This window comes from Staurois parvus, unplaced genomic scaffold, assembly GCF_062004578.1.
Source record: "Staurois parvus isolate SC_StPar_1 unplaced genomic scaffold, SC_StPar_1.0 ptg000226l, whole genome shotgun sequence".
NCBI lineage: Eukaryota > Metazoa > Chordata > Amphibia > Anura > Ranidae > Staurois > Staurois parvus.
In genome coordinates, this window is record NW_028318022.1 from 4,053,714 (window position 1) to 4,080,745 (window position 27,032).

General features: G+C 36.9%; 1 protein-coding gene across 1 annotated transcript in view; it reads left to right on the forward strand.

Annotated features, from left to right (window-relative positions):
• Positions 1-27,032, forward strand: part of CSMD1 (CUB and Sushi multiple domains 1) — a 2,075,474-nt gene that overhangs the window by 1,656,295 nt on the left and 392,147 nt on the right. The window contains exon 32 of the mRNA XM_089679519.1: positions 4,831-4,944. Within this exon, the coding sequence (XP_089535645.1) occupies positions 4,831-4,944 (114 nt within the window). The remainder of the gene's footprint in view (positions 1-4,830; positions 4,945-27,032) is intronic.

Below are 27,032 nucleotides of genomic sequence, written 5' to 3' on the forward strand. Positions count from 1 at the left end.
CTTACTTCAGGTACAAACAACAAATAACATACATATATGTTTTATTGCTGTGATCATTAAGGGGTGGGGTTAATTGGTCACAGGTGATACAGGTCCTATATATCTTGCTGTAGAGTTCACTATGAGCTTGCACATTTTTGAGCTAGCCTGGATTTTGCTTTCCGGACCTTTGACTAAGTGGACCTTTGATAAGTGGAGTTAAAAAACCAGAGTTGAAAACAGGAGATTATAACAGGAGTCTACTAACCTGTAAATGACAACTGATCTTTCCTGTTAATATTGTAACTGGGATATGAGTGCTAGCAGGGTTGAAGGCTTTGTGCAGTGCACAGTGTGCCACATGTATGCAGCAATGGAGCAACAGCTCCAGGATTGATACCGCTGTGACAGATGTGAGCGGCTTGCCCTACTGGAATCTCGTGTTAGAGGTCTGGAGGAGAACGTTGCAACACTGGGCAGAGCTATCAACCTTGAAAGGGGTCTTCTGCTCTCTGAGCAGGTAGCTAATGGGATTGATGCGGAGGGTGGATGGGCTATTCAGGATTATCAGGTAGAAAGATGGTAGAGGCTCACAGAAAAGGAAGGTTGGCCCTGGGTTTGAGCACCCAAACAGATTTGCCAAGTTGGGTGAAGATGTGGGGGTGGAAAGCTCAGGGGTGGCATCCCTGGATATCACTGCTATCCCTAACTGCCAGGAGGGCAGGCCATCTGGGAGGGGTGGTGAGGGTAGTGCAGGAAGGCCTAGACAGCTGGTGGTAGTAGGGGATTCTATGATCAGAAGGACTGATAGAATAATTTTTCGCCGAGATCGCCTCAACGGAATGGTTTGCTGTCTCCCTGGTGCCAGGGTTCAGCATGTGGTGGACCGGGTTGATAAATTACTGGGAGGGGCTGGGCATGACCCAGCTGTCTTGGTTCATGTTGGAACCAATGACAGATTACATGGAAGGTGAAGGATCCTTAAGAATCAATTTAAAGAACTAGGCTGCAAGTTCAAGGGAAGGACCTCCAAGGTGATATTCTCTGAAATATTAACTGTGCCATGCGCAACTCAGGAAAGACAGGGGGAGATTAGAGAACTCAATGCATGGCTGAAGACCTGGTGTAAGAGGGAAGGATTTGGGTTTCTAGAGCACTGGGCTGACTTTTCATTGGGGCGCAACCTATATGCTAGATATGGTCTGCACCTAAATGGCAGGGGGTCTGCTGTGCTGGGGGAGAGGTTTATGGGAAGTCTGGAGGAGTATTTAAACTAGGATCGAGGAGGGAGGGAGAATTAGATTATAACGGGGTAGACAGATCAGACAGGGGTCAGTACTTATTGGTGGGTGGAATGGGGAAAGATGGTGAGGAGGCTATGGCAGATGATAAGAAGGTTCCCATGTTACAAACAACCAGTGGAATTGGTACCATTTGTATGAAAATAAAAAATATGCAAAATATGTGTGAACAAGGTGTCAATCAATTAAAGTGTTTGTTCACCAATGCCAGAAGTCTGCCAAGCAAAATAGGTGAGTTGGAAGCTTTGTTGCATGAAGAGAGCTATGATTTAATTGGTATTGCTGAATCTTGGCTTTGTCGCTCCAAAAGAGAACATAGCCAGGAATATTAATGGCCCAGTCATGCGAAGAACAGAGTAAATAGGAAAGGTGGTGGTGTATGTCTCTATGTGAGAAGTGATCTCAAAGTGAGTGTGAAAGAGGACTTAGTTGATGGAGAGTGTGATGAGGCTGAAGTATTATGGGTGGAACTGCACATGGGTGTGTGTACTACAAAGGTAATCATTGGAGTTTGTTATAAGCCTCCCGGTGTTGATAAGGAGGTGGCAACTCAGCTCCTTGCACAGATCAAAAGTTCTGGGACAGTGATAATAATGGCGGATTTTAACTACCTGGAAATTGACTGGAGTAATGGTACTGCAGGAACAGTTAAAGGGCAAAAATGTTTAAACCTGCTACAGGACAATTTTATGGTACAGTTCATAGAGGCCCCTACTAGGAATGATGCTCTGCTGAACCTGGTAATCTCAAACCATGCAGAGCTTATTACGAATGTCCATATAAAAGAGCAGCTGGGTAGCAGTGACCATAACATAATTTCATTTATTGTTAGTTGTAAACAGCAAGCACATACAATAAAAATAAAAACACTCAATTTCAAGAGAGGTAATTTTCCAAGGCTGAGAGCTGCTCTCCAAGACTTAGACTGGGAGGGAATATTGGCATTGAAGAACACAACACAGAAATGGGAGTTCTTCAAAAAGACTGTATGTGAACACACTGCAAAATATATTCCCATGGGCAACAAGTTTAAAAGGCTAAAAATCAAACCTATGTGGCTTACGGCCAAAGTTAAAAAAGCTATAGATAATAAGAAAAGAGCTTTTATTCAATATAAAAATGAAGGAACACTATCATTGTTTAAACATTACAAAGAATATAACAGAATATGCAAAAAGGAAATAAACGCTGCAAAAATTGAAAACGAACAACAGATTGCAAAAGATAGCAGGACCAACCCCAAAAAATTCTTCAAATATATTAATAGTAAAAAGGTTTGGTTAGAGCATGTAGGCCCTTTACAAAATAATCTAGAGTGGATGACTGGGGACAAAGAGAAGGCAAATGTATTTAATACCTTCTTCAGCTCTGTATATAAAAAGGAGCATGGGGGAGCTCTTATCCATAATGGGCAAGGTATTGACACAGCTCCAGATGATCCACATTGGCTCACAATTGATATGATCCAAAAATAATTAGACAGAATAAAGGTGAATAAAGCACCTGGACCGGATGGCATACACCCACGGGTCCTTAAAGATTTGAGCTCTGTCATTTCAAAGCCATTGTTTCTAATTTTTAGGGACTCTTTAATGACTGGCATAGTACCACTGGATTGGCGTAAGGCCAATGTGGTGCCAATATTTAAAAAGGGGTCAAAATCTTTACCAAGTAATTACAGACCTGTTAGTTTAACTTCAATAGTTGGGAAGATACTGGAGAGTTTAATAAAAGACCACATAGATGAGTTCTTGCTGGAAAAAAATATTTTAAGCAACAGACAGCATGGATTCATGAAAGACAGAAGTTTCTTTTTATGAGAGGGTAAGCAAAACCTTGGACAGAGGGGTGGACGTGGACGTGGTATACTTGGATTTTGCAAAAGCGTTTGACACAGTTCCCCACACACGGCTAATTTGTAAGGTAAAGTCTACGGGCTTGGAAAAATCCATATGTAAATGGATATAAAACTGGCTAAAACATCGTATTCAGAGAATAGTGGTTAATGATTCATACTCTGAATGGTCTAGGGTCATCAGTGGTGTACCCCAAGGTTCAGTGTTGGGACCCTTTCAGTCTTTGCAGATGACACTAAGCTGTGCAGTGGAATAACGTCCTTACAGGATGTCTTCAACTTACAAGCTGACCTCAATGCACTGTTTAATTGGGCAACTATGTGGCAAATGAGATTTAATGTTGATAAATGTAAGGTTATGCACTTGGGGGTTAAGAATATGCATGCATCATACATACATGGTGGAGAAGGATCTGAGGGTTCTGGTAGATCACAAGCCTAATAATGGCAAACAATGCCAAGCTGCGGCTTCTAAAGCGAGCAAAATCCTCCCTTGTATTAAAAGAGGTATAGGCTGCAGAGAGAGAGATATCATATTACCCCTGTAAAAATCATTAGTAACACCTCATCTGGAATATTCAGTTCAGTTTTGGGCACCAATTCACATAAAGAACATTAGGGAACTTGAGAAAGTACAGAGAAGGGCAACTAAACTGATACAAGGCATGGAGGAGCTCAGCTATGAGGAAAAGGTTAGAGGAACTGAATTTTTTCTCTCTTGAGAAGAGGAGATTAAGGGGGATATGAGCAACATCTATAAATAAATCAGTGGTTCATATATTAAACTCGTAGAGCTATTCACCCTGAGGTCAACACAGAGGACAAGGGGGCACTCTACATCTGGAGGAAAAGAAATTTAATCTCCAAACACGGAAAGGTTTCTTCACAGTGAGAGCTGTGAAAATGTGGAATAGACTCCCTCAAGAGTTGGTTCTTGCCAGCTCAGTGGATTGCTTCAAAAAAGGCCCGGATTCTTTCTTAGATACACAGAATATAACTGGATACTAATATTTATAGGTAAAGTTGATCCAGGGAATATCCGATTGCCTCTCGGGGAATCAGGAAGGAATTTTTTTTCCCAGCAGGGGCAAATTGGATCATGCTTTGCTGGGGTTTTTTTGCCTTCCTCTGGATTAACTGTGGGTATAGGATTATACATTTTTTTCTATGGTTGAACTGGGTGGACTTTTGTCTTTTTTCAGCGAGACTAACTATGTAACTAAATCATCAGGAGCAGGAGAAATTATTTTTGATTGTTATTTGATGGTAGGTAATGGTAGTACCCAGAAATAGACAGTTAAATTTAAAAAATATATATTTTTTACTACTTTTAGCCAGTTTTTCCTTGATAATAATAAAACAAATTAGTAGATGTTTGTTACTATTTACCCCCAAATGAAAGCCCAATTTGCCCTGCAAAAACAAGGCATTATCCATCTTGATACACAAAGTAGTTGTGATGATATGCACAACTTTACTAACACATGTCAAAGTTGCAAAATTGTGTTTAGGTGTGTGGATTTGTTTTACCTTAAAGGGTTAAAGTAGGCAGAGAATGGTGCCAATAGCTGCATGCTGATAATCACTGGCATCAATAGACACAGTAACAATGTTATGTGTGTTATTTTTTTTTTCTCAGTAAACTCTGGATGCATTGTAATGTTTTCCATTCTTCTTATTTTACTGATATTTTAGTTGTGTTTGGGCAATTTGCATACTTCCAGACAGCGCTCAATGATTTAGTTGAACTTTTTGATGGGGCCCACCCACAATCAAGGCTGCTCAGTTCCCTCTCAGGGAGTCATACAGGTAAATAAAATTAAACTTTCTATATTTTCTAACACGTTACATATGTATGCTAGCATAATTAGAATATTTTATGAAACTTTGTTTACTGCATATATTTCAATATATTGTATGTATTGCCAATTTGGAAAGATAACCCAATCCCTGATATTAGATGCTTCATATGTACTATAAAGGTGTCTGAACATTTCACTGTAGTACTGAGGTGTATAAAACCTCTAGCTAGAGATATTTTTTTTTACAAAGTACGTTTAAAAAAAATGTTTTTGTCATTATAATTTTATAGATGAAGCTGTATACACCTCAATCATCCCAATATTGCACAAAAAAAAAATATTCTATTTTTTTCACACTCACACTTGATTGTGCATTAAAAGTGAGCACAGGTTCATTGTGTTCACATGCAGTATCTTTAATCCAACAGATATTTAGATAAATATATAATGGACACAGGAAACTGAGAACTACATGTGTCTTCTGAACCATTAGTTGTGGCATAAATATAACACATTGTGTTTACTAACTTTTTATCAATATCGTATGTGCTACATAAAAAAAAATTAAAACCTTTCAAATATTTTATCATACCAAGGGATACTTTTCAAGATTAAAGCTGAGATCCAGGTAAATAAAAAACACAAATTAATGCAGTTGTTGTAATCCCTGTACAACAGCACTTAAACTGAAAAAGAAAAGGGCAGTAACTAAAACCAATCAGGTGTCCTGACAAGGCACATGCTGAAAAAAGGAGAGAAGCAAGGGGTGAGTGCATCACTCACTGCCCTTCACTGTTCATTTTTATTTTCAGGGCCAGGGAGGTGACCTACCGATGTTGCTTAAATGCAGTAGAGAAAAGTCAGGTTACCTGGCTGACTGTACAGTGTGAGAGAGAACTTTATATTTAGGACTGAGTGCACAAAACCCTTACTAGGTAATACAATTTCCATATATGTATCCAACAGTGGTGTAACAATAGCAATAGTAGCTTACAAAGCTGCAATTGAGCCTGGGGATGAAAGGAGACCCTAATAAGGGGGGTGTTGAAGCTAATAAAAGCACTTTCCTACCACTATACATCTAAAAATGACAAAGTGGTGGATTCTTACTTCTGCATTACTTTTAGAAATAAAAGAAGAATAAGGCCAGTGCGCCCTTTAATGCCAGATGGCTCATTTCACAGACATTGTGTTCAGAGCACATCTAAGAGGTCCTGTACTTTGGGTTTTCTGTGACTGGTCATAGAGGTAATACCAGAGTGAGCACATTGTTTACATCTGTCAGCCCTGCCAACAGCAGTTTCAGATAGGTATACTAACCCTTCATCTTCCTTTTCTTGTACATCTACACGTTAACCTTTTCATTTCCATCCTCCCACTGTATGTAACCCTTACATAACATTATCCCCTTCACCCCCTCCTCCTCTTCCTCCTCCTTCTTCTGTATATGACCAATATGGGCTATATCTAGTGCACCATTATTAAGCTCCATGTTTAACCACCTTAATACCAGTATATATATATTTTCCCCAAAAATTGTGGTAAAAAATTGCCTTGGGGTGTTTACTTTCCAAAACAAGGTAATTGTGAGGGTACTCATACCGTCTGGTATTTTGTTTGAAAAAATGTTTTCCAAACTTTCTGTTAAAAAGTTTTTTCTTTTACATAATACATTTTTTTTAAAAAGCAGTGGCTATTAAGTACCATCAAAAAAGTATCTGTCTCAAGATATAAAAATTTGTTTTATTACAGTGTTGCATGAATGAATAAAGCAGTCCACAGATGATTCAATTATCTTTCCTTGCACCATGTTTTTACATGCAATTACTGCCAGTAGCTATAGCTGCTAGCAATAATCATTGTAGTTTGCAGTGTTGATGGTGGAATCCCTCCCGCAAAGCTATTGTGTTCTGCTGGCAGGGGGGAGCAGGGAGCCTTCCCAGCTGGCAGATTACAATGATTATTGCTAGAGGTTATAGCCACTGTCAGTAATCACATGTACAAAAATCAGTTGATCAATAGTTGTACACAAGTCTATCAATGGGCTGAACCAGACGAATTTCAATCTATGTATGGCCAGCTTTATTGCCAGTCCATTTATCACAACAGTGAAAATTGAAAATGGCCTTGTATTTCAGGCTTGTACTCAAGTGGTTAAACAAAGGAACGCATGTGGAGATAACACAAATCCAGTACTGTATGATTAAGAATTGCAGGGGCTGCTGTTGACACTGATCCTGTACCTCATGTGTTATTTCCAATCAGGAACAGCTGTGTCAGACCTACAGGCGGAGACCTAAGATATAGTGATTTTTGGTCATAGATCTCCCTTTGGAGGCTTATGAAAAACTATCTTTATAGTGTAGATCTGTAGTTACATGCTTGGTATCCAACTGTCTATTTAGCAATTTTTCTGGCATTTTTGAAGTTTTTGAAGTTATCCCTCCTAGCCCCATAATGTAATCATAATTAGAAGAGCTGTTCAATATCCTGTTTGTCTTTTTTTACAAACCATACATTACCATAGTAGAAAAACTGATCCCTGTAAGCATATTTCAGAGAAAGACTCATTGGCAGGCCATATATTTTGCAATTTTCTTTCTTCCCTCCCTCCCACAGTGCTATTGTTTTTTGCCAGAGGGAAGCCTTCCCTGCTGACAGAACACAATGATTTGTGTTGCTGGCTATATCTGGCGGCACTAATGGTTTGGAAAAAAACTGGCAGGCTGGTTGTACACAAGTCAATTCATAGACTGACTTGTTTACAACCAGGGTGCCAATACACAGATCAAAATTCATCCAGTCCCCGTTGAATTGCATGCATTTCGATCCATGTATGGTCGGCTTTACTTTTTATGTGGCAGCTCTGCACATTCCCCCTGCTGAGTTTGACCTGTAGCTCTGCAATCAGTAAAACTCATACTCCTTGCTAATTGGAAAGCTATAGCTCCGACTCAGCAAGGGGTGAGTGTCAGGCCTCTGCAGAGAGAGCACTGCTTCCCCACAGAGAGCAAAGGTCCTTCTATGCAACAAACTGTCAGTGGACATGCTTTTCTACTCTGTATTTGCTTGCTAAAGATGTTTTAATTTCCGTTCACACAAATGGGTTGTAAAAAAACTAATTCTCTTCAATTAATTTATAGAGTTAAGTATGCATTTATGAACTATACTATATCTATACTTCTAGAGTAAATTCTGGGGCCAATGGTTTCTTGCTTTTCTATATCTTGGCTGTGGAAATTATGATGGCCAAAACAAAGGAACAAACAAAGTTTTCTGCCAATGGCAAATGACTTACGACTTTACTTTCTAACACGTACTGGCAAAATTAACCATAACATCTTAATGGTTTCTATAGGTAATAGTTTTATATTTTGTGCAGTTTAAACTGTGGCAAAGGGCAGGGTACTAACTAGAGATGAGCGAATTATTCAAAAATTCGATTCGGCTGATTCGCCGAATTTGCGGGAGAAATTCGATTCGATGCGAATTTATTCGCTGCGAATTTAACTTATTAAAAGGGTTTCTAGGCTTCAGAGAGCCTTTATATTAGTGCAGAACACTGTACCTTTAATTTAAATGCCCTTGGAGTCTGCTGGGGAAGAGAAATAATACTGTCAGTCAGTATGACATGCAGATGAGTGCCGTCGATCTTAGAATCACCGCACACTTCACTCATTTGGGCAGTCACGGGGCACGACGAAGAAGAAGAAGAAGAAGAAGAAGAAGAAGAATGAAAAGAAGAATGAAAAGAAGAAGAATGAAAAGAAGAAGAAGAAGAATGAAAAGAAGAATGAAAAGAAGAAGAAGAAGAATGAAAAGAAGAAGAAGAATGAAAAGAAGAAGAGGAAGAATGAAAAGAAGAAGAAGAAGAATGAAAAGAAGAAGAATGAAAAGAAGAAGAAGAAGAATGAAAAGAAGAAGAATGAAAAGAAGAAGAAGAAGAATGAAAAGAAGAAGAATGAAAAGAAGAAGAAGAAGAATGAAAAGAAGAAGAATGAAAAGAAGAAGAAGAAGAATGAAAAGAAGAATGAGAAGAAGAATGAAAAGAAGAATGAGAAGAATGAAAAGAAGAATGAAAAGAAGAAGAAGAATGAAAAGAAGAATGAAAAGAAGAAGAAGAAGAATGAAAAGAAAAATGAGAAGAAGAATAAAAAGAAGTATGAGAAGAATGAAAAGAAGAATGAAAAGAAGAAGAAGAATGAAAAGAAGAAGAAGAAGAATGAAAAGAAGAATTAAAAGAAGAAGAAGAAGAATAAAAAGAAGAAGAATGAAAAGAAGAATGAAAAGAAGAAGAAGAAGAATAAAAAGAAGAAGAAGAAGAATGAAAAGAAGAAGAAGAAGAATGAAAAGAATGAAAAGAAGAAGAAGAAGAATGAAAAGAAGAAGAAGAAGAATGAAAAGAAGAATGAAAAGAAGAAGAAGAAGAATGAAAAGAAGAAGAAGAATGAAAAGAAGAAGAAGAATGAAAAGAAGAATGAGAAGAAGAATGAGAAGAATGAAAAGAAGAATGAGAAGAAGAATGAAAAGAAGAATGAGAAGAATGAAAAGAAGAATGAAAAGAAGAAGAAGAAGAATGAAAAGAAGAAGAAGAATGAAAAGAAGAATGAGAAGAAGAATGAAAAGAAGAATGAGAAGAAGAATGAGAAGAATGAAAAGAAGAATGAGAAGAAGAATGAAAAGAAGAATGAGAAGAATGAAAAGAAGAATGAAAAGAAGAAGTAGAAGAATGAAAAGAAGAATGAAAAGAAGTATGAGAAGAATGAAAAGAAGAAGAAGAATGAAAAGAAGAAGAAGAAGAATGAAAAGAAGAATTAAAAGAAGAAGAATAAAAAGAAGAAGAATGAAAAGAAGAATGAAAAGAAGAAGAAGAAGAATAAAAAGAAGAAGAAGAAGAATGAAAAGAAGAATGAAAAGAAGAATGAGAAGAATGAAAAGAAGAATGAAAAGAAGAAGAAGAAGAAGAATGAAAAGAAGAAGAAGAAGAATGAAAAGAAGAATGAAAAGAAGAAGAATAAAAAGAAGAAGAAGAAGAATGAAAAGAAGAATGAAAAGAAGAAGAAGAATGAAAAGAAGAAGAAGAAGAATGAAAAGAAGAATGAAAAGAAGAAGAAGAAGAATGAAAAGAAGAAGAAGAAGAATGAAAAGAAGAAGAATGAAAAGAAGAATGAAAAGAAGAAGAAGAAGAATGAAAAGAAGAGAAGAAGAATGAAAAGAAGAATGAAAAGAAGAAGAAGAAGAATGAAAAGAAGAAGAAGAATGAAAAGAAGAATGAAAAGAAGAAGAAGAAGAATGAAAAGAAGAAGAAGAATGAAAAGAAGAAGAAGAAGAAGAATGAAAAGAATGAAAAGAAGAAGAAGAAGAATGAAAAGAAGAATGAAAAGAATGAAAAGAAGAATGAAAAGAAGAATGAAAAGAAGAAGAAGAAGAATGAAAAGAAGAAGAAGAAGAATGAAAAGAAGAAGAAGAATGAGAAGAAGAATGAGAAGAAGAATGAAAAGAAGAATGAAAAGAAGAATGAGAAGAATGAAAAGAAGAATGAAAAGAAGAAGAAGAAGAATGAAAAGAAGAAGAAGAAGAATGAAAAGAAGAATGAAAAGAAGAAGAAGAAGAATGAAAAGAAGAAGAAGAAGAATGAAAAGAAGAAGAAGAATGAAAAGAAGAATGAGAAGAAGAATGAAAAGAAGAATGAAAAGAAGAATGAAAAGAAGAATGAGAAGAAGAATGAAAAGAAGAAGAAGAAGAATGAAAAGAAGAAGAATGAAAAGAAGAAGAATGAAAAGAAGAATGAAAAGAAGAAGAAGAATGAAAAGAAGAAGAAGAAGAATGAAAAGAAGAAGAAGAATGAAAAGAAGAAGAAGAATGAAAAGAAGAAGAAGAAGAAGAATGAAAAGAAGAAGAAGAATGAAAAGAAGAAGAATTCCAGTACAGCAAAAAGTGTATCTGCAGAGAGCTCCGCTATTTCTGACAGTTCTCTGACAGTTCCTTCACATTTACAGCGGTTGAAACATTGTATCTATTTATTTCCGAATAAAAACATCTGTATCCTAAATGGAAACAAATAGATACAATGTTTCAACCGCTGTAAATGAACTGTCAGAACTGTCAGAGAACTGTCAGAAATAGCGGAGCTCTCTGCAGTGACACTTTTTGCCGGCTGATCGGGGAAAATTCGATTCGTGGATCCGAAGTTTGCTAAAATTCGGATTCGGTGCGAATCAAATTTTTCCTAATATTCGAAACGAATTCCACTTCGCCAAGTTCGATTCGCTCATCTCTAGTACTAACCTTGAGTACAGATGGGTTAATGGTCTTGTATGATGATGTAAGGCTCCCTCTCTATTCTATGACTTTTCTATGCTATATTGCTGTCCATCCCCTGGGTCTGGGAATTCCTCTGTAAAATGAACACTCTCAGAGAGTAATTGGCAGAATTTGCAGCACTTTACTTGCAAAAGATGTAATGAGTTTAACAGATTTTCATGGGTGGATGGGGGGGGGGGGTTGTATCTTGATATAAACATTTGAAACAACTTGGAGCAGCAGTAGATACCTCAGGGAAAGTCTGACCTTCAAACAAGGCACATTAATTTATGCCGTTGTTGTACCATTTGCAGTACATATTCTTTAGCAGTTTGATTTATAAATGTAGCAGAGCAAAGAAACAGTGGCTTTAAGATTCCCTTCAGCAGAAATTCATCAACACATGAAAAACTACAGTTACTTTTAACTGTTTGATCAGGCTTCCTTTTTCTTTTTTTATTTTATGAAGATAGTTTTCTATGACACCCACACAGCATACCTTGTTTTTCTATAACTTCTTTTTTCACTATTTACTTGAACCAGCTTTCCAACATTTGGTCTGTCCTGTGTCTGTACATTATCCTGGGCTGCCACTTCTTATCCAGTACCTCTCATGTTATCCTTCTTCTTTTACTGGATTCCTAACTGTCTGTCTCATCTTCTCTTCTTGTCTTTTTAATACTCACTGAACACACCTGCATCTCCACATGCTGGGCCTGCATTGTTATTATACAGTATGTTTTATTATTTGCTAAATTTTGAACAATTGAATGTTTAATTTAAGAAGACGATTTTTCTTCTAGTCTGCCAAGAACAGTAATGATTACTTTTTTTAAGTCTCTCAAATGTGTTTTTTTGTGATAGATAAGGGAGAGTTAAAATGGCTGTTAAGTTTTACTTCTTTCTGTAACCCCACTGGGGAGATTTTCCTTCACTCCCTGTCCCTTCTGATGCCCTTAGATCAAATTGCATAGTAGATTGTTATTGGGACAGGAAGGAATGGACAGAAACCATTGTCCGTGGTTTTACATTTTTCACTTTGCTAAAAATGTGTTGTTTTTCTCTGTATCTCCTGTGGAGAACTTTCTAATAACTTTCTGTCCTGAGGGAAAATTTAATCTATAATATCTATTCAGCAATAAAAGCTGGCAGAGTCTCCAGAACTTCTCTGCTTTTTTCAAAGCTGGAGTTTGACTTTAATGATACTAAAGTTTCTTCAATTTGACTTTTTCAGCTGTTATTTATCTGTCCTACTACCACCTAGATGACAATATAGTGCAAGTACATTCAATAGATACAGTATATGCAGATGCGGATTATACAATCTCAAATCCAAAAAGGATTCTAAAATTCTGTAATTGCCCTAGAAAGGTGTGAAACAACTTTTATCACCAGTAGTGTGACAAGATTCTTACTTTGCTTCATAGAAGAGTATGGCCACTGTTACTGTGATGTCAAGAAGAGAACAGCTGAGCCCTGTTCCAATTTCCAAATTCAATCATTCACTATTAGATTTATCTTCATTGAAAATTTGCTAGTGAAGGATTGAGGGAATAATTTATGGAGATGGTTATTTAGGAGCCATACAATGAACAGAACAATGTAGACTGGTTTATGATGTGTGTAGGGGTAGAATAAATGGTGTACCTGGTGTGATGGTTAACATATTTTTAAACTCATTTAAAATCTTTCTCTATCATTTTTCTTCCTTGCAGATAGTTGTTTTAATCTTGTTGTAGTCAAGGCTAGAATTATACTTTTTTTCTCTGAAATAGCCCACAATCATGTCAAGAGAGGCACTTGAGTACTGTACTGACAATGTAAAAAGCACACAGTATCAACAGAGACACAATTAGTGCTGTACTGATACAGTCAAAAACATGTCCACAAAGAAGCAATCAGTAGCATACTTGTAGCATACTAATACAACCAGAAACATATATGCAATAACACAATCAATACCAAACTGAAACAACCCACAAATATGTATGTAATAGCACAATTAATACCAAACTGACACAATCAAGGAGTCTGCAGGAAAACCATCATAACCATACTGGCACATTGAATAGCAACATCCACACCAGGCGGCTTTTATTGTACATTGCAGTAATCTGTGTTACTGCAGCCCATTTATTTTAAAAGAGCCCCAATGCAGGACAAATTGTTTCTGATCTTTTTTCTTGCAGTTAACTGCAAAGCACATTACACGTTGTGGTGCCCTATATGTCACATGTGTTTGAAAGATTTCGGTGCTACAATGCGTTTTAGTAATGCAAACTTTTTAACACTCATTACTACAGAGCAAGGGTATAAACTAACCCTTCCACAGACGTTTTGTGACTCATCAGAATGGCTACATAGGAGCTACAAAGATAGTTTCATGCATGTTTTGGTTTATTTTACTCCCTAGTCTAACCCTTTTACAAACAACTTTATTTTAAAAGTAGAAATAAAATACAAAGAATACCAAATAAAGTGTTTAGGGCTCATTTACTCACTTAGGCAGTTCTCAAACAGTCTGCATTCATACAGTGTGCAGACATCCAACTCACTTACAGTAGACTCACACTGGGCAATACCCTGCATTCTTTTCTTATTCAGTAGAAATTGGTACTATGGGAGTTTTGTGCAGCAGACAGGGCACAACAGCCATAAGTGACACTCCACCCCATGTGTGGATGCAGTCTGTGTCCTGGCTCAGTAGCCACCAGATAAACCTCCTTCCTATACATGTGTCTCCAGGGATTCTCATACCTCTTTCATCAGTCTGACCTTTTGCTGTGAATGCAACCAATCAAGTCCGTCTGCAATAAGTGGGTATGGCCATGTCAAGGCTAATCACATCCCCCTCCTGTCAATCAATGGCTCAAGCATATAAACATATATGAGTGGTGCAGCTACACCAAAAATAGAAACAATATGAGTCATAAAATGCTGGGGTTTCAAATCTGATATATATATATATATATATATATATATATATATATATATCTCAGACAAGAGATATATTTCCCTCTTACTTGGGTTGTGATCCTTTCAAGAAATGTTTTTTGGAGTACTCAGGAATTCTCACCCATGCAGGGTGTGGGGTTCCAGGGTAGTCTGCCTTAAGAAGAGGGGACTGATTTACAGTGCTCTCAGAGGGACTTTGGGTGGAAATGAAGAAAAGGACTTTGGTCCCAAAAGGGTTAACCGATCTGCAGCAGAGTCTAGAAAAAGAGCAGGAAACAGTCAGAAGGTGTCTGTGAGGTATGGAACAGCAAAGGCTGTGAGAAGACCATATGTTTTTGATCGGCTGAGACCTTGATAGGTTCTTGTGACCTTTCCAGACTTGTGGGACAGGGAGGTTTAAAATACCCTGTTAAAGGACAAGTGTTACTGACCGTGAGACATACTTTATGTTTGGTGTACTAGAAGTGGTTGTACTATTTTGTTTTCCATGCTGAGGATTATCTGGTCTTTAGTTAGCCTGTTTTGAAATTAAAATGGTTGTTTGCTTTTACCAAGTCTTCTTGCTGGTGATCTTGGGCTTCCATATATATATATATATATATATATATATATATATATATATATATATCCCTTCACTTCTTTTGAATTAACAGCATCAATTAGATTTAACATTTAAGATTTAACATATTCCTATAGTGACAGGAAATATCTTCTATAGTCTACCAGCAGAAATAAGTGAGAAATGTGTGATCTTATGCAGTAAATATATTATTTACGGTGCTTTTTAGAATCCAGTTATGTGTAAGTTATTTCAAAACGTTGACATCAGTGAACCTTCTAAGCACTAAATCTAATATAGTCCACAGTACTGAGCTTGCTATCATTCAGTGGTTGAAAAGAACTGACTGTATTTCAAGGTGGAGAACCTGCATTAATAATGACTAATTTTAAAATGGAAGAGGAATCATGTCACTTCTTCCATAATGCTCCTATATTAGTACCCCAAAACATTTTTCGGAAAATTGACTGTCCAGAGATCAATCTGCAAAGGTGGATGGTCTTTGGACCAAATTGGAGGCACTGAAACTCCCAAAGGATGGTGGAGGGTTGGCGGTTCCTAACGTCAAATTGTATTATTTGTCCTCTTAGTCTCAGCATTTTACTGGATGGGGAGCATTGTCATTGCAGAACCCCATACAAAGGATGTTGCTATCCCAATTACTCCAAGATACATAGGTTTCTTTATTGGAGGCTGAACTTTTTTTACTGTACAACAATTCCCCACCTTTTTGCTGATCCATAAGACTTGGACAGCCATTCAAACAGTAGTGGGCCACTTAGGTTATTCTCAATACACGCCCATATGGGACAACCCTGGGTATCCAGAATTGGCAAAACTAGATGGCTTTAGCTGCTGGAAGCAGGCAGGTGTAAAGAATTTGTCAGTTGTTTGACAAGAATACACTGCTTCCTTATCAGATATTCATTGGTCAATTTAATCTTTCACATAAGTTCTTCTACCAATGTCTACAACTCTGCTACACTATACTAATACAGTCTTGCCATTCCCCACTAGTGTAACCCTTCAGCCATCCTTGATATGGTAGCTCCCTCAAATGTTACTAAAACAGATTTAATTGGAGATATACTGCATATTCAATTTTTATTTTTGCTGCTTCCTCTAAAGTACACTCCCATTGTGGAGAGAGATGGAGACAAGACATAGAAGAATTTGATGATGATCAATGGACAATGGCATTAGAGGAGGTGCCCAATGTATCTACCGCCTCATTCCAAAAATTAACTCAACTGTTTATATTATATTACACCCCTCAGAAATTACATGCATGGAGCAGAAATTATTCCCCTTGCTGTCTGAGATGCTCTGACACTGAAAGCCCTCTAATACATATTGTTTGACATTGTCCAAAGCTTTATAGATACTGGACTAGTATTTTTGTTGCAGTGCAAGATCTATGCAGTTTAACACTATTACCAGACCCTAAGATGGCAATTCTGAGTATTTTTAATGAGGATTTTATACCATACATATTCTGGTTAATGTTGACACAAATCCTTTTTCTTGCCCCTAAACTTATAGCTCAAAGGTGGTTGTCTTTTTGTCCTCTTACATTTGCACAGTGGCAAAAAGCTGTTAATGCTACTTTAATGAGAGAGATTGACATATCAGCACAGGGAATGCCCAAAAAACTTCAGAAAGTATGGTTTCCTTGGTTATCATCTACCTTAGTAGATTCTTCCTCTGATCCCTGTCCATCACTCTCCACTTTATTTAAAGTTATAATATACCTATAGTCTTATTTTGAGTAGTGGTTTGAGATTATTCAAAAACCAGTGATTTTATCTGCCACTTTTTTCTTTTCTTCTTACTTGTTTACTCATTGGGGTGGTACTGTGATTATGTTTGGATTTGAAAGATATGCTTTAAAGGATAGCTTTATTCCAGAACTTAAGTTTTATTAGGGTGTAATGTATTGTGTGTACTTGTAATTACTTCCTTACAAGACATATTACGTGTGCTATTGCTGCTTTAAGTGTTTTGTGTTGATGTAATTTTCATTGTTTTTCATATAGATTTGTGTTTTCTTTCATTGTTTTGTATGTTGTTAAAACCTTAAAAAAATTACTTGATTAAACAATAATGACTAATTGAATAATCAGAAAGTTGTTATGGGTTTTCTTTCAGGTTTTTTACACAAGCTTGATTTTTAAGTGATTTATAAAACTGAATATAATCAATAATTGTTCTACATATGCTGTTATTGAACTTGCAATCTTCATTATTCATTTGTCAAAGAAGTAAAATTATTATGTAAAGCTAACCAAGAACGTAAGCATCCTTTGTTTCACCTTGTGATTTGCATCACTGATGGTGCACAGTACCAATATCAGGGATAGTGTTTTTAATGTATACATATTAAGAAGTATTTGATAAAAAAAACAACAACAGAGAGATAAGCATTTAATGTACAGGGTATATTTATTTGCCATGTGTATCTCTTGAACGTCATCTTAACATCACATCAAAGACTAATGTAGCGGGTAGCACTTGCAGTTTACTGTACATTTATCCTTGATTCATTAGTTAGTGAATCTGTAATCTGGTGGTAGAAGGTCCATAAATAGCCCAATCTCACCACAGCTCTGCTGGTAGATACAGCGTTCAGGGGAGGATTATGGTCACTTCTAACCACTAAAAAAGCTTGAGATATATATATATATATATATATATATATATATATATATATATATATAAATATAATGTTCATAGGCATATATTTAATATTTGATCACATTTCTTCCTTCAAAACTTACTTTATCAGTTTTACATTAATTTTCAGAAGTGCTGTTGGGGGGATTTTCTGCCATTTGGAACATCCCCGAACCTGGGGCTGATTTATTCGGAGGGAGTTTTTGTAGCAGGCTTTGGTGATATTAGTAATGGTATTAAGGTATTAAAAAAATGACACAATTTGAAAAATGCACAGCATCTTTTAACACACTGGGGCTCATAGACAAGATAGTGTATTTTAGTAAAAAAGATGAACTTATCTCCTACTGATTTCTAATTAATGCATACCTGCAAGAATTTTTTTCAGCATTACCATCCTCACACCTGCATTTATCTTTGTCCTTTTCCAACACCATGTTTCTGTTCACAGTTGCTAACTTAATTGTCTTCTTAGTTTTTAATTTTTCGTATTAATCTTTACAAAAATGTAGTATGAGACATGCATATTTCGAAATATTATATTTATGAAAATATAATTCCTCACAGGAAACCAGTTATTTCTTGTTTTAGACATAGTGGGGGAAATTTACAAAAATAATAGATTTTTTAGCTAGACAATTGAACCTGTGTTCACTTTGAACACCCAGTCTTGTAAAGAAAAATTAAACACAGTAATTTGAAGGAATTAATAAAACTGCCTTTGCACATGAATAGATTATTAAAGTGAATACATCTTCAATGAACTAAGTGAAAAATGTACTGTTAGTAAGTCAAGCACACTATGCCACATCCTTCCTACTCTGTGACTCCTTATTATTACATAATAGTTCAGTTTTCTAAAGAAAGCTGTGAAGGTTTGGTGGTTTGCATGTAATAAATGAAGAAAGTTTCAATGGATATTTCCTTTAGTTAGAACAGATTGTTCAAATGCCAAAGTCACAAAAGAATTCCATTTATAACTTCAATCAAAATTTAATGTACAGAAGATTGTGGTAGTCACGTTTTCCTTGTCGCAATTTTGTAGAACTAAGTGAGTAGGTTATAAAGCTCTTCTTTGTATGAATACATATCTAAAAGTATAACCTCTTTTCATATTTAGCAGATCTTGTCTAGAAATCATCTTTATTAAGATCAGAGAGGACTCAATGAAAATAGACTAAATGCTCTGCGAAACCTAAGGAATTATAATAGATAAAACTGAGTGATTAAGATTCCGGAAATAATGTCTTTTCTGATATGAATATATTTAAAAATAGGGAAATTTCATATGTAAATAAGTTTACTAATACTAGTTTATCTGAAACTTTTACAATTCAGCCTCATCAGTATCTTCTCTGACTGATGATGCCTGAAGCAAGATTCAAGCTCAAGATAAGATTTTTTTTTTTCACACACTGCATTTTTTAAAATAAGTGTTTGAAAAATACAGCTCTCTGAAGGTCCAAGGGTAAAGAAGAACAGAAAAGGAGGGTGTCTCTCTACTGTTGATTGCACAGAATACACAAACAAACTTGCACAACAAGTCAAGTATCTTTTTTATTATTTTTTGTGAATAAAATCTTCTTCAAAATGAGCATTTTTTGGATCACAGCCAGTGGACAAAATAAACACCAAGTACCATATGAAAACATTGAGGAATCAGGCCACAACATATATTAAGATATGCAATCTGTTCAGATATATAGAATGTACAGTATGTTTGTGAAGCTACGACTACATTTTAACCACTTCAGCTCTGGAAGATTTATCAGGCCATTTTTTGTGATACATCACTGCCTTACTTTAACCACTTGCCCTCCAGAGGATTTACCCCCCTTCCTAACCAGGCTATTGTTTGCGATACGGCACTGCAATACTTTAACTAACAATTGTGTGGTCATGCAACACTGCACACAAATGAAATTTATGTCGTTTTTTTAACCACAAATAGAGCTTTCTTTTGCTGGTATTTGATCACCTTTGCATTTTTGTTTTTTTGCGCTAAAAAGACCGACAATGTAAAAAAAAAACAATATTTTTGGCTCTTTGTTATTAAACAACATGTCCAGTAAAAATTTTTAAAAACCAAATTTCGTCATAAATTTAGGGCAAAATGTATTCTTCTACATGTCTTTGCTAAAAAAAAAAAAATGCCAATACGTGTAAATTAATTGGTTTACATGTAAGTTATAATGTTTACAAATGGTGGTATATATACTGGAATCAGCAACTTATAGTGGGACTGCGGTGGGCATTCTGACACTGGAGGGAACTAACTTGGTATCACTGACATCCCCAGTGACACCAATACAGTGATCAGTGCTAATAAAAAGCACTGACACCGTACTAATGGCACTGGGCAGGAAGGAGTTAACATGTGGGGAAATCAAAGGGTTAACTGTGTTCTGTGTGCTGGTTCACTGTGTGCTGCGTGTGTGCTTTACACTGTAAGCACACTGCTTTTGTATGGCTCTGCATAGCCTTGCCATACAAAGCAGTGGGCAGGAGCTGACTGGAGAGAGATCTGTGTTGTTTATACACAGGTCTCTCCCTAGTCGGTAATACTCAGAACAGGTAAGTATAATATGTTTGTTGTTTTAGCCTGGGTTCACACTGATGCAGTGTGGAATTCGCACCGGTTTCTATTCGTACCCCATTCATGTGAACCGCTGTGGGTGTGTATGTTGAGTTAAGGACACCCTGAAATCGATTCACAAAACATGGTGCAATGTGCAGAATTGAATCGCATGGATGTGAATACCCATGCGAGCCGATTCTGGTAGAGACAAAAAAAGGGTCCTGCGCTATTTTTCTGTGGACGCGGTGTGATTTGAGGTATACAAAACGTATGGCTCAAATTGCACGACACAGAATTCGCATGTGATTTCTCACAGGAACAGCACCACATTCCTGTCCAAATCAAATGCGATATGCCTCACTGCACAAGAGTAAACCCAGGCATAATTAAAAAAAAAAAAAAAGCTTTACAATCACTTTAAGACACTTCTTAGCTGTAAAATCATTTTCATTTTTTGTGGCTTTCTTTCATAGACAAAAGACATGTCCCTGCTCTTGTAGCCCCTGGGATGTAAATCCATCACATATCCCAGAAGACTGTGGGAGTCCCTGTCCAGAGAACACATTGATTACTGCTATTGGCTATACTACCTGCTAGCAATAATTGCATGTAAAATCCGACAGGCTGGTTGTACACAAGCCATTCAACAATTGACTTGGGTACAATAAGCCTGCCCATACATGGTTCAAATCTCGGTTGGTCCATGTTGAACTTGCCGAGGTTTGAACCATCTATGGCTTACATTTTACTATCCTTCCATCAATGATCATCATCATTATCATCATGATATTCACACAGTACAGGTGCTGGGGCTCAAAGCAACTGTACTGTGTGAGTGTGACTGTCATCATGATGATAATGATGATCACATGTGACTGTATAATTAAAAGCAAGCCTAGGGAAATGTGTGTGCTGTCATGTCATGAGACACTCTACCTGTCCTGTGACCTCTGCCAGAGGCTCAGAGCCTGCCATCCCTCTGTGTCTGCACTGCTGGGCTGTCTGCTGAGTGAACCTGCACACTGAACCCTTCTAGTTCCAACCAGCTGTCCTCAGCCTGCCAGTGATCTTCTTCTGCATGAATCCCTCAGCACTTCCTTGCTGGAGGAGTCAGGCAGTGTGCAATGCAAGCCCAATAACTCCAGCAGTAGGGACTTACTGCATTTCATCACAGGATAGTGCAGGGCTTAAAATTTCGAGTCTAGACCTACTAGCCAGGCGCAAACCTTACTCTCCACCAGTTGCCCCACCCAACCTTGCCCAGGTTGGGTGCCACAGGACACAAGTACTGGGGGAGGTAGGAGAACCGCATACAGTACAGTTGATAGGTAAAAGAAAAGGGAGTGATAGAAGGTGCAGGAGCGGTCAATAATGGGCAAGGAGTAGCCAACAATAACACTCGCCCCCACGTTATTTCCACTCGCCAAATGCAAGCAGGCAAGTGGAAATTTGAAGCCCTGGGATAGTGTATACATTCACCCATAAAAAGGAAAAAAAGTCCTTGATGGCTGCAATCTATGGACTCCCATCTCCAGTATCCAGAGGTGAACAGATGGGCCCCCCTCAGCCCAGCAGGCAGAATGATTGCCCATGACTCTGGTGGGGAATAGTATACTATATACACTGACTGACTATACATAGTGACATCCAAATGAAGTCTGAAGCTGCAGGCCGGGCCCCCCTCCTACAGGAAGCTCGGTGGTACCCCCTTATCAGCTGCCCTGCTTATAGGGTAGGCACTATGTGTGCAGGGGTACATTCTTCTTTTGTCACCTGGGCCTTCTGCTTTCTTTGCCTTTAACTTATGCAGACCTTCAGAGCTCAAGCCATTCTCATGTTACAAGTAGTAACAAATGCTAAGAGTAATGAGTAATATCTTATGATATCTATATGAAATGCACTTACCTCCTGAGGAACAGCCACGCAAACACACTACACCAGTTAGAGTCAACATCCAATAATAAAGTCTTTCTATTTCTTCCTTGCTATTCTTCGTCTACAACAGTGACATAAATTGATCACACACATGACTGACCCTGGGTCTTGGAGCTATATTTCCTCCAAATATTTCTCTGTGGTTGTTCTTGTAAACCAAGACTTGCTTTCATTTGCCCACAGGGAATCAGTCTCAAACTTACTTTCTGTTGCAATGAACAGGAACAGAGATCAGTGCCAATGAAAAATAAATCAACCAACTTTATTTAAAACAAATCCAAACTCAAATTTAAGTTGATCATTCAAGCATACAGTAGATATGAAGAGTGAGTTTGGATGTTCCAGTGCTGCTTTTCCCATAATCATTGGCTAGCACAGCCTACTTTCTAATTTGTCACATAAACAGACTTTTGATCCCTTTCCTCGAAGTGTTTTGAATCAAGAACAGTTCCTCCTGGGGAGAATATACATTAAACATTTTCTATACACAGTAAGTATGCATCTTAATGTGGTTATATATCTCAGTTATGAAATATGAACAAAGCATATACTTCTATGCTGTGCATTTGTCTCTATCCAAAACACTCAGTGTTATTTCCCTCTACTGTCTCATTCCTCTGTTATCAGTCACTTCTGGCAGCTTTTTCTGATTCCAGGAGATAATTGGTAGGAGAGAAGGCGAGCTCCAGCATACAGTCTGTGTTTAAAAGCCACATTTATGCATGTGCCCATGTACTGGGGGGGGGGGGGAGTGTGTCCTTTCCCTCCAATTAGGGCTCAGAGCCCTCCTACGTGAGCTTTACAGTGTGAGACTTCAGATCCCAATCCCCTGCTTTTCAGAGCTGAAAATGTTGTGTAAAATGTGTGTTTTAGAAGTCTGTAGAGGATACAAAGCCACAGATAAACAGGTACAACCTAATAGATTGATTTATTTAATCTGTGTGTATCACCTGAAACTATTCACTTCATTGGGTATACTGCATGTAAGGGTTTTCAACCACTTTAACCTATTATTATGTTTCTATATTATTCTAGGTTCATAAGAATCAGAAAAAAACATAAATATGTATGAATGCTAACAATGTTAGAAACAAAACAACAAGCAACCTATGTCACAAAAACAACGATAAAATCAATATTTAACCCTTAAAAGCCAGGGTATGAAGTGTATATACTCATTCTCACTCCTTTTGGTCCAATAGTCTAAGCATGTCTAAAGAATGTTGTAATTCATTAGTTAAGGTAGTGGTGATTCATAGATCTTATGGATACTTACAAATTGGACTAATCTGCTGCATTTGAAATGTTAAAGTGAATCAAAATGCTTACTGTTTACTCATTTTAATAATTGTGAACCATTTTGGTCTTTACTATTTGCTGTTGGGTATGACACTTTGCTTATTATTATTGATGTTGTGTTTTTTTTTGGTTTATTAATCTTTATTATCATTTTCCAAAGTCTAACAAGCAGTTATTAACAAGATTCTCTTTTAAATTTCACAATTTCATTAAAAACATCAAAATAATACATCTATAACCTCTTTTCTACCTCATGTATCTCACGGAATAGGTCTACTGCATGGGTGTCAAACTGGCAACCCTCCAGCTGTTGCCAAACTACAAGTCCCATGAGGCATTGCAAGATTGACAGTTACAAGCATGATTCCCAAGGGCAGAGGCATGGTGGGACTTGTAGTTTTGCAACAGCTGGAGGGCTGCCAGTTTTACACCCCTGGTCTACTATATTTAGCTTCTAAACAATTCCAAACATAATAGAAAATAAAATAATACTAATTGCAGTTCACACTTAGACTATAAATAATTCATAGAGAAAGAAAGAAAAGAAACAGAAGGAAGAAAAAAAAACCACTCCACAAATATCCACACTCACAAAAACACATGCACCTCATAGAGGATCTCCTTTAATCACCATTTTATACATTTACCTTGAACTATCAACCTTGTATCTATTCTATAAAAGATCTCAGAATATCAGAGTTCATAAACTCAACCCAAGGGAGCCAAACCGACAGATAATTATGATAACATTCAGAGTGGAGAACTTGGGTATTCCAATATCTTGGTGTTACTGTACGTGCCGCAGAAAATAAAGAATACGTCAGTCCTCTTATTAATGCTCTCTCAGAATCTGAAAAGATAGAATATAATGCTATTTCTGGGGACATCTGATAAAATAGCCATTAATATGTGAGCAAATCCAGATTACTAATTCCCAGAATGGTTTGATCCTAGAACAGGACCAACGTATATGTGTCATTGTGCCTACATCCTCCCCACAACGCCACTATTTTTCCGGAAAGGTCGAAATTATCTTATGTATTCCCACTGGACATCTGTACCACCTTGTTAGTATTTTATAATTTTTCTCTTAGATGGTAGTTGCATATCCACACCGACCTTACTATACCAGAGACTGGGAGAGAAAACTAGGCCACATAGTAAATGAGTGAGTGGAAAAGGTTTTCAGGTTAACATTCAATCTAGTATTTCATGAGATAATAATATGCTATATATTGTTGAAATAGCACGTGAGCCCATCAAACTCCCTGTACAAAGGGATTCAAAAGGAGTTAGATATCTATGTAATGAACCTTTTTCAGATAAATATTTGTAAAAATGTTGAAGTTGAAAATAATGGAGCCAGCGGTCAGTATACAAATTATCTACAGGTGACAATTCATTAAGTGGTAAAAGTCCTTCAATAGCAAGAGCCCGTTTAATTGGAGAAGGGGCCACAGACGTCCAGCATAAAAATTGAGCTTCCGTTAGCCCTGGCTCAAATTCTGGGTTCCCCATAATCGGGGTAAGAGGGCCAGGTATTGTAGAAATACCCAATTTTTGAACGGTCCCAACCCAGTTTTTCAACACAGATTGTGTCAAAAATGACATCTTTTGTCTGGGAGGATGTAACATAGGCTCAGTCCATGGTAGGGAGGTTAACTGAATTGGGGACATTAGTTGTTCAATTGATACCCACTGTTATGAGTAGCTATGATAAAACCAGTCAAGAATTCTGGTAAGCATAGATGCTATATGATAAAATTCCATATGTAGTAATCTAGCTCCCCCCTCCATCTTCCTCATGACCACAATATCATGCTGAATTCTAACCGAAGTGTTTGACCAGATATATCGAAGTAAGCTAGATCATAAGGAATGAAAAAACATCCATGAAAGGGAGATGAGTAGTGTTTGGTATAGGTATAGAAAACGAGGGAGAACATCCATCTTGAAAAATTGCCATTCTCGAAAACCAGGAATGTTTAGTCTTAGTTCTAGACTGCAACTCACTAATTATAGAATTTAATAAGGGTAAGTAATTTAATTCATATATTATTTCCTCTAAAGGAGTTGTATTTACACCTAGATATTTAAAGCATTGTGCCTCCCAATGAAATGGAAATTTGAATTCTATCTTTTCTTTCTCAGTAACTGCCAAGTTTATATTTAAACATCAAGATTTTGTAACATTAACTTTAAAATTACTGAGGAATACAAATTGTTTCAGTTCTTGGAGGATATTTGTAAAAGCTATTTTTGTATTAGATACATATAAAAGTAAATCATCAGCAAAAAATATCAATTTATATTCCCTATCACCCCTCCATACTTCGTGAATAGTATCATTCAACTGAAGGGCCATCGCCAAGTGCTCCAATAGCCAGAATATATAGGTGTGGAGACAAAGGACAGCCCTGTCGGGTCCTGCTTGAGATTTTAACAGGTTGAGATAAAATGCCATTAACCCTTAACCTAGCAGATGGGGCATTGTACAATCCCATTATTTTTTGTACATATTCTTTTGTGAAACCAACTTGTTCCAAAGTTGATACCATAAACCAATCTAGGTGGTCCAAGGCCTTCTCCGCATCTAATGATAGTAGGCATAAGGGAATCCTATGTTTTAGAATATATTGTATTAGTAAATTTGTTTTTAAACTATTGTCACGTGCATCTCTATTGTAGACAAATCCCACTTGATCTGGTCTTATTAGAGAGGGAATTCCTTTTTGTATACGTAAAGTCAAGAGTTTAGAAAATATTTTTAGATCCACATTTATTAAAGAAGTGGGTCGATAGCTAGAGCACAAAGTAGGATCATTTTGCTCTTTATTAATACAATATGTGCCTCTTGTGACTGTTTGGGCAGAGGGCAGATTGAGGAGATTTCATTATACATATTGCCCAAAAAAAGGAGTAAGAGAATCCACAAATCGTTTATAGAATGTCCCCGTAAATCCATCAGGTTCTGGACTTTTACCATACTTTAAATATCTAATAACCGATATAACCTCCTCCAGTGAAAAAGGTTTTGAGAAACTTTCTACCTGTTTCTCTGGCAATCTAGGTAAAGCTGTCCGTTTTATATAATCACTAAGTTCAGAGAAATTAGTGCTATCTAAAAAAGATTCTGTTGTACTTCTAATATTATATAATGAAGAATAATAATCATAAAAGGTTGAAGCTATTTGCTCTGAAGCATGTGCAAGACCCTGCCTTGGGCATCTCATCTTAGATATAAACCTTTTAGAATATTTTTTTGAGATTGTACGTGCTAGAGCCCTACTCCTTTTATTGCCATATTCATAAAGGACACGTTGCACACATTCTCTGTGCTTTAAATATGCATGATCAGTTAATGCATGCAACTTAGTTTTTTTTGTTGTAATCTTAGAAAATAAACATAAGCATTGGGTGGAGGCCTCTATTTTTCAAACTCATGTATTTCCTCACTTAGGAAGCCCATATTAGAAGTTCTCTTTTTTCTCTCTTTTCAATCTTGAGCCATGGGAAATAAGAACTCCTCTCCAGAAACATTTCAACGATTCCCCCTTTATAGTAGTTGACGTGGTATCATCTGCATGGTCTATAGAGTAGTTTGCCGATGTCTACACAATGGCCTCCCTTTCAAGAGGATCGTTTAATAAATTCCCATTCAATTTCCACGTTGGATGCATTTTACATATATTAGAAATTTTCACTGAAAAAAAAAGTGGGAATTGGTCTGACCACAGTTCGGTACCTATTTGAGACCATGGATCCCTATCTAATAGACAATGAGAGATTAAAA